This window comes from Ostrinia nubilalis, chromosome 21 (genome assembly GCF_963855985.1).
Source record: "Ostrinia nubilalis chromosome 21, ilOstNubi1.1, whole genome shotgun sequence".
Lineage (NCBI taxonomy): Eukaryota > Metazoa > Arthropoda > Insecta > Lepidoptera > Crambidae > Ostrinia > Ostrinia nubilalis.
The window spans coordinates 546027-565844 of record NC_087108.1 but is presented as its reverse complement, the minus strand read 5'-3'; the positions used below and the strand labels follow the sequence as shown (position 1 = coordinate 565844).

Sequence of the window (19818 nt, the reverse complement as noted above, 5' to 3'; positions counted from 1 at the left end):
ATCCCAAAACAAAAGTACTCCATTATCATGCAAAAGTACGAGTATTGGATATCAGGTTTCCATTAAAATATAAGTCAGATACATTTAGATGGTCTGTTAAAAGCTTTTTTGTTTCATTATAGACACAAAAGGTTAAGGGCATTTCTACTGTACGGTGTATTTTTTCTCAATTCGGTGCTAAAATTTATATTTAGTTTTTTAAGTAGTTTCAATTCAAAAAAATAAATGTTACTCCATTCTGAATGTAAAAATAGCATTGTCACTAAATATTGTGAAGTGATTTATGAGAAATATTAAGCATCGAATTGAGATAGCACCGAATTGAGAAAATGAATCACGGAATTGAGAAATGAATCTCCAAATATAAAAATCGCTCCGCAAACTTAGAATTGATGACATTATGAAGAAATACCTAATGTATTTCAATAATTAATATAATAAATAAAACGTTTTGATATCTGATTGCTGGTCTATTAGTTAGATGGTTCATTTTAGGTTTATGTGTCTGAAATACCAATGGAATAAAACAAAAATCCTAATCAATATGTTTAATTTTTTAATAAGGAACTATAATAAATTCTTAATTTTTATATATTATTTTAGTTTTATTTTAATAAAACAAATAAATACATAACACAGGGTCTCTTTGTTTATTTATTCTTAACTTTAAACATAAAACAAATATTCCAAAACCCAAGAGCTAGATTGACCTGACACTATACCGAAGATATTATATCGGACGTCAGTTTGTACACGATTAAAATGGCACTCAAATAGCTGAAACACAACAAGGCACCAGGTGTTACGGCATTATAGCTGAGTTTCGCCGGTACTAAAGGCTCTACAGAAGCAGTTCAATTCCGTCATTCTCGAAGAAAAAACGCCTCCGGCATGGCACAGAAGTGTGGTGATAGCATTATAGACTCATCTCACTTATGAGGCGTGTTTACAAGCTGTTTTCGAGAGTCCTTACAAATCATCTCGCTCGCAGACTCAACGACTTCCAGTCTTCCTAACAAGCTTGTTTCCGAAAAGGCTTTAGTATTATGGTACACACACAGGTACGCTACGGCAGATTATGCAGAAGACCAAGGAGTCGCGATATCGGGGATGATATCGGAGTCATGGCCTCCGTAGAGCCTTTCAACAAGTGGGTCTCAAAATGAACATGGGCAAGACAAAAATCATGTCAAATGTCCGTGTTGCACCCAGGTTCCTCCTCTGAAGGTTGGAGACTACACTCGAAGTTGTTGACAATTGTGTATACCTGGGACAAGAGTCCAGATAGTTATGTCCAACTTTGAGAAAGAGGTCTATCGCTGAATTCAACTCAGCTAAGCATCGATCGGGAAGCTTCGCTATTACGTCTGAAATACCGCAGCGTCTTAAGACAAAAGTCTTCTACCAGTGTGTGTTGCCAGTGATGGTGTATGGATGTGAAACTTGGTCGCATACTATGAGCCTAATAAGAATCATAAATGTGAATATCGGCAAGAGAACCAAAGTGACCGGCATAGCCCGTAAAATTGCATAAATCAAGTAGCAGTGGGCGGGGCACATAGCTCATACAGATAATGTCTGTTGGGACTGAAAAGTTGTCGAGTGGAAACCACGGACCAGTGAGCAGGCCCCCACTAGGTAGACCGACGATCTGGTGAAGGTCGAGGGAAGAACCTGGAAGAATTATTTTAATAAGATAGCAATAGCAATGTATTTTTTTTGATGAAACCTCAAAAAAATAGTTTTATTGTCTTCTGTCTAATGACTGGTACGGTCCAATGATTGGTAGTTCACCCTATTATTATGCTTTATTGATTTCATTATTATTTTAAGTTACACAAACAATTTATAGCACAATAAAAGTATCTATTTTCATTTAATATCAATTCGGTGTACGTGTTTTCTCAATTCGATGCCCCATATTCCGCGGAATTGAGATCCACGGAATTGAGGAAAAATCACATTTCATCAAATTACTCGAAAATATTATAAATTACAACGATTTCTACCAAACGTAATGGCAGATATCAGTTAAATACTTAATTAATTCAGCAGTAATCTCATTAAATACTTCATGAACATTATTAATATCGCACACCGGTTTGAGAAATGACCAGTGACCAAAAATTCTGAGTGATTTCAAACCTCTGAAAAATGCTCCTCAAAGCGACTGATCCCTCTTTTATACTGCTTGACCACTCGAGTGCAACTGCTAGTTTATGGGAATCAGGCGTGGGTGTTCGTATTGTGCGTTGTTAGTGATATAGGAGCACAAAAGTAAAAATCACGGAATTGAGGCACACACGTCGGACAAAATTTAAATGTGTTACTGTATTAAAACCCAAGGACTTGCAATAAAGAAACTCATTTATATAGCTTTATTAACTATCCCTTGTTCTGTGAACGTGGGTTTCATAATGGGGAAGTTATTATTTCAAAAGTTATGAAGCAAAAACTAGTAAATTCTGGAAACCGGACACTCGATTTTAGGCCAAATTTCGCCCGTTTTTGAACTTTCGGATTTTTTCAAGGCGAGATTAAAAACCTGGCGGTCTTCTAAATATGCTCTCCATCAAGTCAAGAGTCCTATAAATACGTGTGATTTTTTTCAAGTCCGTACTTCAATTTTAAAGGTACTTTTTTCGCCCCAGTAGCTCGATCGGTCGTCCCCGTAGAAATGCCCTTAATAACTTTTCACCTCTGAATGGAAATAGGCCCGTGACTTATGGGAATTGAAGAGTATTTTGATATAATTGATAAATATTATTCTCTCTTTTTTATTCCCAAAGCAAATAGCTTTACTCATATTTATGAAAAAATGTCTCATCAAAGGGAGGTTTAATTCTGTCAAGAGGATCATGAATTGGTTATCAAATCTTTATTGTGTGGAGGAATTTAGCTCGATGGAGTTATTGAAATTATCAATTATGTATTTTTTATTATTGGGTAACGATAGAGTAAAAGGTAAAATTATAAATATTCATTTCGCTCGACTAATAATTACGATACCCGGATTTTTGGTAACTAGGTACTTCACAATTTTTTATGCAGAACAAGGCAGGTATTTGACCGCAATCGCACATGATGTTATGTGAGATGCTGTCTAGGATCCTACATATTTGCACTGTAAGTGCTTCGCTATATGTTATAAATAAATAAATAAATAAATGTTTCTGTCTCCATCTCACATATTTTAAAGAATTATGCTATTGCATATTTTCGAGATACAAATGTTAGCGTTGCATTACTCTTGAGAAAATCACATAATAATGACTGCACTCATAAAAGCAATTTCTTCGAAATGTACGAGAGCTCTGATGCCGTAATTTAATTAGCAAAATAAAGTAGAATGTAAACTTCCTTTCTCGTAAGAATTCTAGTGAATTCGCCAAGTTAAAATAGTTTTCTTGCTGAATGTTGGACGACTCAAAGGGAAAGAAATTTCGCAAAATTCTACTCTCAAATAAAGCTCTCAACTCTTTAGTAATTAACGAGAAAGTAATCAAAAGATACTAGTCACCTTTGCAAGGAAAGTGGAACGTTTTATTTCATCAGTTACCTACATTTTCTCTTAAGGTTCATTGAAATTTATTTTCACTACATTTACTATCTATTTTTAAGCTCTTAATTGGCTGAGCGTTAGTTAAGAAACCTTTTATAATGTTAGAGTAAATGTAAATAACAACAAAGTATTCGTAAACCTAATAATAATCCTACTAATATTATACTCGTAAATGCGAAAGTTTGGACGTCTGGATGTCTGGATGTTTGTTACTCTTTCACGCAAAAACTACTGAACGGATTTTGATGAAACTTCACAGTATTATTGTTTATAACCCAGAATGACATAGGTACAGGCTATAATTTATGACGATCTGTGACAAACTAAATTTCACGCGGTCGAAGCCGCGGGCAAAAGCTAGTTAAAGCATAAAATCATAATGTAAAAATTTATAATATTCGCTTATTTTCAGTAAGTTTCTTTTATAGAGGTCAAATATTTTGTCCAATTAGAATACAATAACTGTTATCGAACCTTATTAGGAAAACTTTATGCTTCAATAGATCCTTCTGATGAAGCTTTAAGCTCAGGTATGATATCTCCGCGCCAGTTGATTCGGACCATGCATGAGCGGAGACCGCAAATTACTGGTCGCAGCGCGAGCCATCCGACCGCTCAAACCATCCGGCCCGATGGACTGACGAATCTAATTTGTATAGTGTAGGATAGTTTAAGTTTGGTAACGGGACGCTTCGAGAATTCAAATGTTTTGGGAGCCCAGGACAAGAGTCCATAATATTAAGTTACTATCACAATATTAAATGCTGATTTATGCTTTTATAAATGAATATTTTATATTTATTATTTAATTTTGTGAAGGAATCGACATTCCAATTAACTTTAAATGGCGATTCGTTGATTTTTTCAGAGTAGGTATCTCTGTTGTAAATTAATATTTTTTTTTTTTCTGAGTAACACACACCTTCATTATGCCGATTCTTCATATAATCAGAATATACTGTAACTGTGGGGCAAAGTATGGATGAAAAGTAAGGGATTTTCAAAAAGGGGGAAAATTATAATTCTCAGATTTGGTAGACAAAAACAGAAAGATAGCAATTACCGAGCAAATTATTTATTATTTACATTTAATTCGCGTCCTTTCGCCAGCCGTCTGCAAATATTGGGAGAGGATAGCTGTCGGCTGCAAGTTATTTATGTATAGTACGCGCTCACAGAAACTGGTAATTTTTCAAGTAAATAAAGCAAACAAAACAGACTCTCTCTGTGTATTACCTACCTGTTGTAATAAATTACTTAGATTATATCTATTTTTTGATTGCAAATAACATTAAAAATAGATAATTTAATTAATTATTAAAATTAAATTGAAACCACGATAGCCGAACGGTGAAGGGGTCGAACTGGCTGACTCGTGATCCGGGGAGCGCAGGTTCGGTCCCCGCCGCCGCTCGACTATTGTGGTGAGCTCACTTATACTGTGAATGGTGAGTGTGTATTTTCACTAATGTGAGCAAGCTGAGTGGTACTAAGATGCGTAGAGAAACTTTAAAACGGTGCCCAGATGAGCGATGCGAAGATATTTATTTATTTAAAGGCACCACCACATATGTAGCGGGTTCTTTTTTAACTTGTCGTAGCTATCATGTTATTGCTACATAAAGCAACAGATAATTTTCTCGCGTCTTTCACCCACATTCCTCGTATCGCATCCCCGGCACGCATCCCGCTTGTTTTGTATGCTCAATAAACAATCCCGCTAGCGCAGCGCTGAACGAGGCTATGTAAATAACGGATTCTACACAGCCCTCGCGATACATATCTCGTGGAAAAGCAGAGCCGAAAGACGTCCACTGCTGGACAAAGGCCTCCCCCAAGGATTTCCACAAAGACCGGTCCTGCGCCACTCGCGGACACTACTGTAGCGAGTGGCCGCCACCGGATACACGTGTGCGGCGCGTCTCTACAAATTAAATTAAAAAGTGTGTTAAATCGCCGTCGCTGGCCACCGGTGGCTGTGGTCGGTTGCCCATTTGCGCCGAGCCCTTACTATTTGTCTATACTAATATTATAAAGAGGAAAACTTTGTTTGTTTGGTTGTAATGAATAGGCTCAAAAACTACTGGACAGTTTTTAAAAATTCTTTCACCATTCGAAAGCTACATTATCCACGAGGAACATAGGCTAAATTTTATTTTGGAAAAAGTAGGGTTCCGTAAAATATGTAAAAAATGTAGTCCACGCGCGCGAAGCCGCGGGCGGAAAGCTATTGTTTATAAAATTGCGCGAGTCTGTTGGCGTGGTTACGCTCGACTAAACGCAACGCGCTGTGGACTGGAAAGCAAAAGCAGATAATTGATAAATACTTTCTATTGTTCAACACATAGTATTGATAATATTAATCCATTTCAATACCAACAATCTCTTATACACTGAGTTAGTTCTGCTTTACTTTTTAACACTTTTTCTATTTTCCAATGTTTCGTAAAGTGGCATAGGTATACATAAGGTAAAAGATACCTGTACATTATCATCGCAAAACGTATTATGGGAGCTTCCTTCACAGGTCAGTTTTGTATAAAATATCAAGCATCTATAGACACTTAATACGATACTAAAATAGAAATATTGCAAACTAGCTTTTGCCCGCGGCTTCACCCGCGTGAAATTTCGTATGTCACAGATCGTCATAAATTATAGCCTATATGTTATTCTGGGTTAAAAACAACAATACTGTAAAGTTTCATCAAAATCTGTTCAGTATTTTTTGCGTGAAAGAGTAACTAACATCCAGACATCCAAACTTTCGCATTTATAATATTGATAGGATAGGATAATTATGTTATTCTGGGTTATAAACAATAGTACTGTAAAGTTTCATCAAAATCCGTTCAGCAGTTTTTGCGTGAAAGAGTAACAAACATCCAGACATCCAAACTTTCGCATTTATAAAATATTAGTAGGATGGAAGCCAATATTTACAGGGCTTCTGAACCTAAAGCTCAGTTTTCGCTAATCCCTTCTGAAGCTAGCTTTTGCCCAGCTTCTTGGAAGCTTTAACGAAAGCTTTGACTTTTAAAGGTCAGCTTACGTAAACAAACTGTCATGTTGATGTTACATTGTTTTAATAGGATTTAAAATCCTATAGGATTATTTTATGCATACGAAATTTTAATTATAATTATAATTAGAAATTTTAGACTCTAATAATGTGATTTATTCGCAAGGATTAACTTTTCAAGTGTTGTCAAAGTTTTAATATCAGCGTCACTTGATCAAACTTTATTGTCCCGAAGCAGTTAGCGTTAAAGTAATGCGTGTAAAAGCACTTCTTAAAAGCCTATTTGCAGGAAATAAATTACTTATATGACATTAAAAGGCGGCTAACGTATGTTTAAAAAAAACTAAACGCTTGTGGCCTTATTACAAAAAGTTAAACGCACCTTGAACTTGACTAAAGACACATTTAGTATGGAAATGACATTTTAAATCAGTGTTCAACGGGCGTTTATCTTTTTTATAATAAGGAACTTGAGCTTTTGTTCAATGTTTATGGTGATGATACATGTGCATTCTATTACGTAGGTAAAATGGAACACAGTAAGCTTGAATTTCAAGTATTGTATTCTTTGGTAACTGTACCTATTACCCAATTCAGCCAAAGTACCTAACTATACCTAAACAAAAACATCCCTAAAGCCTCAATAAGCCCACAGAGCCGAGTCAGCGTCCGCGCACTCTAAGCCGAGGCGATAAATCCTGGATGCACCAAACGGCCGAGTAAGCCACATGTGGCTACGATACATGATAGTGGGTCAACTAGAGAATTTTAATTTTTGAGGTTTGTCTCAAAAAATGCTCAACTGCAAGGACATTTTTGAGGTTAGTCGCAAAAGTTGCTCAATTTCAAGTGATCAATTCTACACTGTAATTCCAACGAGTGCATACCATATTGCAGTCCTACGAGCCTCGATCTGAGATTACTATTTAGTATTTTAATAATGAAACAGGACTGAACTAAGTTCAAGTTTTACTCATGATACTAATTATAGAGTTATAATACTTATTTTATAAACTCTACGTTCCATGCACTCCCAAATACGCAATTAATATTTAAATCAATCTTGAAAACCTTTCCTTTATTTAAATTTTTCATCCACCATCAAATTAAGTTTTAATCTTCACTTTAATAAACTGTAACATTTGTCTGCAATGTAAACAAATAACTCTCCAAACAGCTCCGAAATGCTGTAATACCTCCAGGAACTGCTTCGTCAGCTGCTCTCTAAGCCGCTAAACACAATATATCTCGGGATGCACCGAAACGGTCGAGTAAGCTTCACGTAACAGAATACATGGCAAAGTGTGACAACTCAAATACTTTAGTATTTCTAGATTTGTAAGTAACAAGACTCTACTCTTAAATGTACACTTCATTTGTTTACTCGTAGTATTAAGTACCATTTTTACTTAGTTATTTAATTTATTTTCGAAAAGATTCTGACTGGTAAAAATGCCACCAAAAACAAGTTTATTTGGATACGTCTGATTTTTCACAATAATATTTTTGAATGAGCGGTGGGCATAACAAACGGTCAGCTCCACAGAAATAGAAACACCTTGATATTTTCATACAAACAAGTTACATAAACTCACAAATGTATAATATATCACTGCAAAAAATTATGTGTTGATAGATACATACTCGTACATTTTTCACCTGTAAAACATTCCTTTATTTTATTTTACATTTGTAACAAATTGCTAAAAATAATAAGAACACAAGTTTTTTTTTATACCTAGTAATCGTTCGTTCGTTTCAGCCGAAAGACGTCCACTGCTGGACAAAGGCCTCCCCCAAGGATTTCCACGAAGACCGGTCCTGCGCCGCTCGCATCCAGGCACCTCCTGCGACCTTCACCAGATCGTCGGTCCACCTAGTGGGAGGCCTGCCCACGCTAAGTCTTCTGGCTCGTGGTCGCCACTAGTACCTACCTACTATGCCACTTAGTAATAGTACGAAATTTTCTAACATTCCATTAACCTCCCTGACTAGCTAGATACATTATCATTTGTAAAGAATGGATTCAACACAATAGTCCAGCCGTGTCGACGGGGATCGAACTTTGTCAACTGATTAAACGTATTTGGATAACCAATTGTAGTCAACACTGACTAAATTGATATTAATGGCCTGTCTAACACGTAAAACTTAATAAAATAGCAACCGTAAATCTCAGTTATATTGACACTACTTTTTCTTTACTAGATTCTTGTAGTTATTATTCTTATTTATAAGTTATTAGTAGATTTCTTCAAGTTATTAATATTTTGAGTCGTCTAGCCATGGTCGGCAAAATATTAATACATAATTTTTATTAAAACACCAACTAGAGAATACAAATTCTGCTTAAGCGGTAAATTAAAAGCAAATTGAGACCGCAGAACTGAAAGTTTAAATTTAGACCCCAAAGTTGGTTGTTTTCCAGTTGTCCCAAGTTTCCCAAAGGTGAGAATGCCTCTACGGTGTCCGTAAACCCGCAAATAAACTAGCGTGGAGTTTGCGAGTGCGCGCGCAGCACACTTGCTCTATGGAGCAACTGGTTTGGGGCATAGAATAAACTTGTACTGGTATACAGATGGGTAAGTAGGTAGAAATAACAATTGTGAGAAAACGATAGAGCACATTTAAATATCGGTTAATATTCGGATGTGTCAACATCTTTAAAAGATTTTCCGTATAACTTAATTATCTAAATAACATAGAAAATAAAAAATAATGTATGTCACAAACATCATGTAAATATTAAATAAAATGTTGCCAAGTCATATTTATTAAAATGATGTAACATAAATCTGTGTCACTCAAAATGTATTGTCAGCACTTTTAACGAAAACATATCTTCACATTCTGCCTATTTCGCACTTGTTGTAAATGACGCATCTGCGCGACCCTCTTTGCTAGTTTCGGCCAGTCCACACTCCGTACGTACACACCAACATTGCCGCATGGAACTCTGACCCACACAGACGCTCGCTCCATCTCCCCACAAACTTTACTTCGCTTACGCGAACTCAATCGAAACAAAATAAAAATAGGCAGTGCACGTGCGAGCAAATACTCTCGGGTCACTACATAATCTTCTGTTCCAATTTCAAAACATATCAGTGGAGTTTTAAAAAGTTTAAAAAGTACATGGTGCTCAATCAGCCTTTTTGGTGTCACAAACTTTTGTGCCAGTGTTTTAAAAGTGTAGCTGCAAGTAAAAACTTCTTGCTTATATCGTAAAGTGTCTTATTATCTATGTGTAAAACTCTTTGGTCTGATTTTGATTAGTGAAAGTGATTTAAAAAATGAACGGTGTTGTGGTGGATTCGGAATGCAATACAGAAAAGGCGGGATTAGTTGACAGGTGAGTTTATTAATTTGTTTCTAATGGAAAATTCGATTAAATCGTGATAATAAAGTGCTCTAGATTAAACGCCGAAGATTTGTCGAAGTATGTACTTTAGGTCAAGGTAGTTGACAACACGTTTGACACTACCAAATACGTGTTAAAGTTGTTTTTACGAAATTAAGTCGCTCTTAATGTCCAATTTCGCAACTAGTTTTAAGATCTTTAAACAATGTTTTTGGGAAGCAACTTCTAAAACAACTATTTATCTTAAACATAACACGTTAATATTCTCGAGGTTCTCTATTTCCATAATTCTAATATGTTTTATGTAAATTACTTGGGTTATTTACAGAAGAATATTAATTCACGTACCTAAGACATTTGACATTTAAACTTTAAACAACAACTAAGTATACCTACATAAAATATTAATTTAATTTAATAGATACTTTGTATACCTAAGCAACAGAAATAGTGATTGATTGAAAAATTTAGGTACTATGCCATGTACCTTTTCTCTGTATTTTTTTGTTGTTGAATGTAGTTATTTAACTACTTACTTAAAGATGTTAACCATACTTAAACGTGAAAGTAAAATAAACATTAAATTAATGGAAACAAAACCTTTTTCTAAAAAATGGCGCGTCCATGAAGAAAGGAAGCGAGGATGCTGGTGCATTTCTCGCGGAACAGAAAAAGAAATAATTAAGTTTAATTTGCGCTAGAAAAGAACCGACTTTTTTATTCTATGAAAACTTAATTGATTCTTCAAAACGACATTATATTGAAGTTATTAATAGAGTTTCCTATTTAAAGCACATTAAAAGCACCTTAATGAAAAAGGGCTACTATAAAGTTGATGGCTATATAAAAGATAAAAATGTTTGGAATGTTTGCCTAGCTCGCATCAATACTTATGACTATAATTTGTATATTTTAAGGACTATTAATAAACCCTTGAAAAGGAGGCTGACAATAGTGACTGAGTTTCTTGCGCTGCTTCTTCCCAGCACTGGCCCATTTATTGTCCCGAAGCAGTGGTAGGGTTAATACTGGGACGTGTAAAAGTGGTTTTTAAAAGCCTATTTGCAAAAATAATAATAATAAATGAGTTTTATGAGTGTTACTCATAACTTAGTAATAAACTTTAAGTAAATACCACGTAAATAATACCATGTACTAGGCGTAATAACAACATTAAATTATGTTCAAGTTAATACTCATTAGCTTATGTACTTAACGTCGTATAAATCACTTTATGTAATCGTACGACGTACAATGTACATACTTAATGCCAAACACTGACACCTTATTTTGTTTTAATACTTACTTAGGTGCTACATGCAACAATATTGTATAATGATCTAGTAATTCAAAAGTATAATGTTTCTACGCGATGTTTTCATGAAACATTCTCTTACTTTTAAAGATGAGCTGTTTATAGATACATATTTTATCTATACTTAGTAGGGTGGTCCTTATTTCTACGAAAAAAAATGTTTTTTCTTATATTTTGCGGGGCACCACGTAATTTGAATATATACCATATGAAAGTCTTTCATTATTTTTTTTTTAATTTTTAAAAGACATTTAGGGGTCGCTACCAAGGTTTGAATTTTAAGTAAAAACACAAAATCTATATTTGTTAGATTCATTTATTTTTAGCCAAAGCCAAATAAAAATATTACAAAATTATTGTTGTTGCTATGAACTAAGATAGTATGTACAATGTACATTATTTGAATCAATTATTTTTAAGATATAAGTGTTTACTTGTTAGTATCTCGGCGCGTCGGTACCATGGTCGGTACAGAAGAGCTCTAGGAGTTGAGGGGAGAAGGGGACAAGAAGCGATTGTCTATTCTATCTATGCGATGTTCATTTGCACCTAAAATGTGATATAAACACTTAAAACATTTATGAAACCATGATTTAAGATCTTCAAAGCTTTTGTAAATATTTTGACAGCTGGTAGCGACCTCTAAATCTTAACCAAAAAAAAAAAACAAAAAATGCTAATTTCATATTTAGAGGTATATAATCGAATGAGAAAGTGCCCCGGGGAAAATTCAAAAGTCGAAAAATAAGGACCACCCTAATACTTAGTTTATGATTTGAAAACAATAAGAGAAACAGAAATATGCTAAATCAAAGTTATAAGTAGGTAAAAGATACTACAAACTTCAAGAACTATTTTATTTAGTTCAGGTGAACTTTTGATTGATTGACTAAAGTTTAGATTGCCCATTCATTTGATGAAGCCCATCCAACCCAATTTATTTTCTTTAAATAAATTTTGATTATTTTCAAAACCAAAATAAAAAATATTTATTCAGTTTAGACCACAAGTAGCACTTATTTATAAGCACTACTATCTAAATAGTCTATAAAACAAAAACTTCTGGTAAGTAGACAGCCGACGTAAGTGCAACGAAAAGCGACGAGAGTGCAACGCTACTTTTTCGGAAAATGTGACCGCCTTTCATCTTATGCACAGTACGCAGAAATAGAGCAAATCTTAGATACTCGTATAAATCTGCCCAGAAATTATTCTTAGGCTGGGTTGCACCATCTTACTTTAACAAACGTCAAAAGTCTGCCAAACTCCATACAAAAAACACCGGTTATGGTTAGGTATAGTCACGGTTAAAATAAAGTGATGCAACTCAGCCTTATGCCCGTTTTCACCATCAATCCCTAATTTTTAAGTGACCCCTATGAAAAGAAAATGGCTGTTAAATGTTACCATAGGGGTCACTTAAAAATTTGGGATTGATGGTGAAAACGGGCATTAGTATCATAAAAATGTTAATGTTTACATTATTTCTGTAGGAAAGGAAAACCAAGTACTTACCTGATATTCAATCCAAAGTTTATTAACTAGGTAATTTATTATAGTTACGATGCCAACTTTGCTAGCTAGTCATACAAATAGCTATTAATAATGCATCAAACATGATTGTTTGTTCAACTACTCATGTATGAATGAGTATGGGTAATCTCTGGATCAATCCGTTCTAAAAATACCATAAGGCCCGCTTTCCAATAAGGCGGAGCGGTGCGGCGGCGAGAGGAGATTCAAATTCAAAAAATTCAAAAATTCAAAATTATTTATTTATCGATAAAAGTCTTAACAATGATATTGTGAGTCTCATCCTTTTAAGTTTGAAAAACTTGTGTTAGAATGAGACTGCTCTTCTGTATGACAACTTGGGCCGGGTTACACCATCTCACCCCAAACCCTGAGATGTGTGAGCTGTGCGTAGCTGTCAGCTGTCAGTCTATTGCTATATGAAACACCGCACTGCTTAGCACAGCTCCACTCTGCACCTTCGTACTGCGCGCGGTGCGGTTAAATTATATGAAATGAAATGAAATAATTTATTCAGTACATAGTTCCTTTCTAGGGCACATATTATACACGTCCCAAATATAGCTTGCCCTACCACCACTTCGGGACAACATATGGGCTGGTGCTGAGAAGAAGTGGCGGAAGAAACTCAGTCACCTTTGTCAGCCTGTTTTTCAATCCAATACAGTAATGGGTACGTAATAAGTGCAAGCTAGGTAGAGTCCACGCACTCTTGTCATTTAAATAATCGTTTACTTTATAGTATCCTTTTTTCATAAAGATTTTCATAACCTGCACTTTGAAATTATGAATAGTTCTATAAGAGATTGAGGTATTTTATTAGACATTTTAACACTATTCGCCAAGAATGACCTACCTATAGAAAAACAAGTTCAACCGACACTTCTACGCTCTTCTCCGCTTTATCCATTTCCACCGAAGCGAAACGAAGCGATAACACTTCTTTGCTCCGCTCTGCTCTGCCTTGGTGGAAACCGAGCCTAAGAATAAACAAGATAGCAACGATATCCCAAGAGTCATGGGCTTTTTGTCCTAAGTCAATATACAAATCGCGAATATTTTCGGAACCGATCGCCCACGGGGACACAAGTTTCGTGATTGAAGGTTGCGGGAAGCGCCCACCTGCCCGATAGACGGACGACATAAAAAAGGTTACGCTATCGGATGCAGACCCCAGAGACCGTTCTTAGAAGTCAAAGGTTTTTTGCAACTTTTGTACTTTTTTGAGAAACTAAAATACATGTAAGCAGACATTTTGACAAATGCTAGTCTGTTAGATTAGGTATTGAACTAATAAAATCATTGCAGATCTGAAATGTATCTACTCGTAAACTCGTAAATAACTCAAGCAAAATAATTTTAATTAACTATAGGTACTTACTAGAGAAACTAGTTTAAGGGGTTGAAAAAGTATACAAAATTATCATTTTTAAAATACCAATTATTTGACGTTATTATAACTTTGTGTCATTTCAAAATCCACGCGGACAAAACCGCAGGCAGCTTCCAGGTATTTATAAAACAATTTAATGTCCCTTTTAGAGCTTCAACCATAATTTTATCGCTTTCCAACGTGACACATTAAACGAATAACACAAGCTATTGGTTAAGGCCCGCTCCACACGACGGCCTCAACATTTAGATTAAAATAAAAAGTGAAGATACGGCATAAATAAAGCATCTCTAAAGTGCCACACTCAAATCGGCCCTCGCATGACTAACTATCCTATCTCAGTTTTGCCACTTTCTCAAAACCACGGGTTTTCAGTTAGGTCATTTCAATTTTAGTTTCTGTTTATACTTTACGGACCTCGTGGGAGGAAAAATAGGTACATACAGAAACGTGAGTTAGAGAAAATCGTAGACAATGGAAGCAGGAAAAAATTTGTAGTTCGTTAGGACTTGAGTTATTAAATCGCCAAAAGACTGAGATAGGATAGTTAGTCATGCGAGGGACGTAATGATGTCCCAGGACATCATTTTTGACAGATTCACTGACACTGACATTCGCCATGTTATCAGAGGGCCTTGTTTCAACCATAGCAACGTAAGCGCATGCCGTATGTTCCATTTTTGTTATAAAAGTTTAACCCCAACTCCAATCGCACAATACGTGAATCCAGAAAATAGCTTGTCCCATGTTTATGTCAATATCTACTATTTTTGAGATCACTGTCACCGCCACTCGTCCAATTTCTGAGTAGAGATTAGAATTTGGACGAGTGGCGTTGCGGGTCCAATGACAGTTAAACTTGACCTTCATTGGTTGGGTTTTTGTGGCGGTCAAGCTGTAGATCCTGGCTACACAGGAGTTGCAGTGGTGGGAACGAGAGGTGGGAATAGTCCCGAGTGGCGTTGGGTCCAATGTTGGGGCCAACGTGTGTAGCCGGCCTTACCGCTAGATGTTGAAATAACATGGACACATGACAATTATTAACGCCATTACGCGATCGACGCGTTGATAAGTCACAATCATCAAAAACACTGGCCATTACAATAGACAATATAGTTTTTAAAACACGCCTGAGTGGATCCAAACAAAAGACGTATAAATGAAATACAGTTTCTATTAATGATTTATGCTTGTTAGAAATTTTGTTGATTAGTCTTCGTTGAGTAATTGAAGTTTAATTTATTTATTGTCTTTGTGGACAAATAAATTATTACTCAAACTGAATTTCAAGACATTGATTTATTTGCCAATCAAATTAGCTACAATTTTGTTGATACTTAAATTAGATGTCGAAAAGATCATGAATTATGGTTAGTATAAGAAAATTAATATGTTTACTGGCAGACATAAACAATTTATGAGCATCTCTACAAACCGAGTTCAAAGAAAAATAATGATGAAGATGTCCAAAGCCATAAATTCTGCACAATTTACTCTATGATTGAAAATAAATCAAGCACTTAATATACCTATCATAAAACTGAAGCCTACCAAAGCTTTTATGTCATCTCCGAGTGGCCATAAAATAAACAACTCAATTGATTGGAAAGCTCTATGCAGAACTAAGTTCGCGGCTAAAATACACTCGACATCAAATAAATCGCACCTCCACTTACAAACGTATGCATCCCCGCTTCCCACCAATATTGGCACCATTTAAAATCCTAGTTCTAAACTGCATTTCATTAAAGGAAAGGTTTTTATCCCAAAAATTTGTCTTTAGAAGGATCCAGAGTCACTTCAAAAAATAGGTAGTTACGTTTCAGCCAATTTTTATGGCTATCAAACTGTTAAGTTGGGATTAATCGCTATCCATCTGTTAAAGAGGACACGTGAGATCATTATTTGGTTTTAGAACCATAAAAATTGGTTTAATTGATCCCAGAGGTGAGCCCAAAGTGAGGTCTTTTTTCAAGTCACATTTATGGTGTACTAGCTTTCCGCCCGCGGCTTCGCCCGCGTGGAATTTTGTCTGTCACAGAAAAACTTTATCGCGCGCGTCCCTGTTTCAAAAACCGGGATAAAAACTATCCTATGTTCTTTCCCGGGACTCAAACTATCTCTATGCCAAATTTCATCAAAATCGGTTGCGAGGTTTAAGCGGGAAAGCGTAACAGACAGACAGACAGACAGACAGACAGACAGACAGACAGACAGACAGACAGACAGACAGACAGAGTTACTTTCGCATTTATAATATTAGTTGGGATGTTAATCATTTATTAAGAAATTAAATGTGTTTTTCTTTAAGGATATTTATTAGGTTTTCAAATAACACCAATATTGTTGGGGCACCATGATTGTGTAAGAATAAAATCTTTAAAGTTCGCGTCGCGGAAGGTGCGATTTATTTGATGTTGAGTGTAGTTCCAGTACTTCCAATCAGACAGCAATAAAAATAAATTGAACTCTCTACTGCATTTCCGGTGGAAAGTGGGGGTAATAAATATAAGTACCCTCCGTTTTGCAGGGCGGGACGGTTCCCACCTCTCGTTCCCACTGCAACTCCCGTATAACTACATAGTTGGTCTCGGGGAAAAGTTTTATAGAAAGTTTGCTTGTTATTAATTTTAAAATCACACGGAATCCATTCATTTGGAAACGTGATTACAGATTAATTTAACATTAATTAAAACGATTCTTCGTACATGAAACTAACATGAGAAGAAATTGCTTTGGAAGAAACATTCTATTTAATTGGCCACGATTAATTGGATGGTTCTTTCTCACAGATGTAGCTGAAAGTGTTTAATCGTGCAATTTAAGAGTGTATTTATCAACTCGCATGGTTTTTGTTCGATAATATGTACCTACCTGTAGTTGGAGTTGTGGAAATCCTTGACAGACTCTTGTCCAGCAATGGACATCATTTAGCAGCTAATATTCTAATACAATTATTCGTTTATTACAGGCCGATGATTTAGAAACCCAACAGTAGATATAAATCCAAGTTGCGTAGTGCTGACAATTTCGATTATGCCGCCTCACGCTATGTCAAATCGCTTAATAATAGATAAAATGTCACGGTTTCCTCACGCAAAGCATCTATATTATAACAAATCTAACAAATGATTTTTTTTACTTAGCCATAAACAAAACTGAACCGTGACTGAACGGAATACCTGTTACTTTGGTAGCTGGATAGCGTATAACTTATGCAATTATGCATAGATCCAAATTAATAAAATGACGGTCAAATCTTGATTCAATTCAAGCCTGAATGAGCCCAAATAATTCTTCAATCTATAGAAGATTCGCACGAGTTTCGACTCAGAATTTTTTGAGTAATTTACGACCGTATTCACAAACATTACTATGAGGTCTCACAGTGCGCGCGGACGTACAGGGTGACAAACGAACCAATCACAGAGCTCTATTCAACGCTGTGCGTTCTATGCTGCTTCACTTAAGCAAGCATCTTTTGTGAATACGGGCGTTAATGTTGTCATTCTTCTTTTGCTTTAAATAAGAAAAAGCGACGAATAAATTTTGTCTTATGGAAATGTCTCATTTAATAGACGTTTGAGTTGTCGATTGGATGAAGTTTAGACGTTGAGGTAAAAACCTTCCCTTTAATGAAATGAAGTTTAGAACTAGGCTTTTAAATGGTGCCAATATTGGTGGGAAGTGGGTATGCATACGTTTGAAAGTGCCTGTCGCGGAAGGTGCGATTTATTTGATGTTGAGTGTATATTGATATTATAATTTACGCATAAGATATTATCTGCGACATCTGGCATCACAACTCACAAGTAGTCTTTGTCTGAGAGTATTCAATACAAACATGTTCTTCGAGTGATAACCTGAGATGAACTGTGACGGGGCCGCTAAATATAGTGTGCTGTGACTACACTGCTTAGCATGCTCACAATATAAAGGTGGGCGGGTGAAGTTTTACATTGCTTGTAGGTGATGCCAATTTCAATGGTTGTTTGAAGAACATTTAAAACATGGCTTTTTATACGCTAGCCTAAGAAATGAAGTTAGATGGAATAAAATCCTATTTTTCACGGACTAGATATTTAATCTACTTACGTAATCCAAAAAAAATCTACGAGAATGTTCGACTGTTATGTGTTGTTAACCGATTTCTCCGCTATTTTTTTGTTATTTTATTGTTCGAATGAGGATATTTTTACGTGGTTTCATTGTCACCAAGTTTGCTCTGATGATGGTATTGAACCGATGACAGACATTTTTAGTTTTAGATAAGTATCATTTAAGTTTAATGATTAAAACGGATGACTTCATAAAGGTAGCAGGAAGGCCAAGGATGCAGGCCGCTACCAACCGACCAATCTGGAAATCATTGGGGGAGGCCTATGTTCAGGAGTGAACGTCCTGTGACTAAAACGATGATGATTAAAAACATCGAAGGACTAAGTAGGTACGTGCGTTAGAAACATGAGTTTATTGTTCAAAAATCCTTCACCTCGTAAAGTTGAGGTCGGTAAAGAGCTACTAGTTGTTTACATACATAAACAACATCCCCGTCTCAAACATCAAACGGAAAAACTTAGTTTCAGTAGAAAATTTTATAACAACGTACACCAACTTCTGTAGCTTCGTAGAAATTTCACTCAATTTCCCGAACTCATTACCACAGCACGGGCATGTAGAAAGTAAGAACGGCCCGCTTATTTGTTACTTAGGAGAGACTGGGGAGAATTGTAACAGAGTTGAGTTGTCACAAAGCCAATTTCTCTACATTTATGATAGTTAGCGAACTGACAGTTTCACGCAAACTATGAAGTCGAAAAAGCAATGAAAGTACGAAGTTCCTAACTAAAATCCGGTCGTCGAGCTTGTAAAATTTCGTCCAATGACCCCAAGCTACCCATCCTTATCGCTCACGCGTAATTATATTGCTGTCGCGACTGTGCGACGGGTGGAAGCAGTGAGTGTGCGAGCGTGACAGCAATATAATTACGCGCAAGCGATAAGGATGGGTAGCTTGAGGTCATTGGACCAAATTGTACGTGCTCGGCGACCGGACGAAGTTGATAACAGTCTTAGGCCCAGTTTCCACCAAGGCGGAGCAGAGTGGAACGGAGCGGAGAAGTGTGTTGAATAACCAATCAGATTTCATTATTTCCATTCTCTTCGCTTCACGCCACGCCGTCGCCACTGTCAAATTCTATAGAAAAAATAGTCCACCCAATAGGGATGATGACTGGGTAATGAAATCGAAATTCTATTTAGTCCGTCAGACAGAAAATAAAAAAAATTTGGACACATATTTTTGAATTTTTTTCATAATCGAAAAATTACAGTAATTATATTAAGTTAAAATGTCGCGTGACGTCACTTTTGAGTAAAAAATCTACTCAAGCGTGACGTAACGCGCCATTTCAACTCGATGTAGCACTGTTATTATTTAATTATGAAAGAAAATAAAAAATATGAGTCTAATATTTTTTAATTATCTGTCTGACGGACAAATAATTAAAATTTTGTCATCTAGCCTATTCTCCGCTCCGCTTCGCCTTGGTACCTTCTTAGTTTCAAAGAAACTGACTTTGTTACAATACCTCTGCTACAAGTCAACTCTCCTCGGTCTCCCCTATGAATG

The 19818-nt window shown here is 35.9% G+C and overlaps 1 protein-coding gene across 1 annotated transcript in view; it reads left to right on the top strand.

Moving 5' to 3' along the window:
- Positions 1-9462: 9462 nt before the first annotated feature.
- Positions 9463-19818, top strand: part of LOC135082409 (calcium/calmodulin-dependent protein kinase kinase-like) — a 100751-nt gene continuing 90395 nt past the window's right edge. The window contains exon 1 of the mRNA XM_063977204.1: positions 9463-9936. Coding sequence (XP_063833274.1) covers positions 9878-9936 — 59 coding nt within the window. The 5' untranslated portion in view covers positions 9463-9877. The remainder of the gene's footprint in view (positions 9937-19818) is intronic.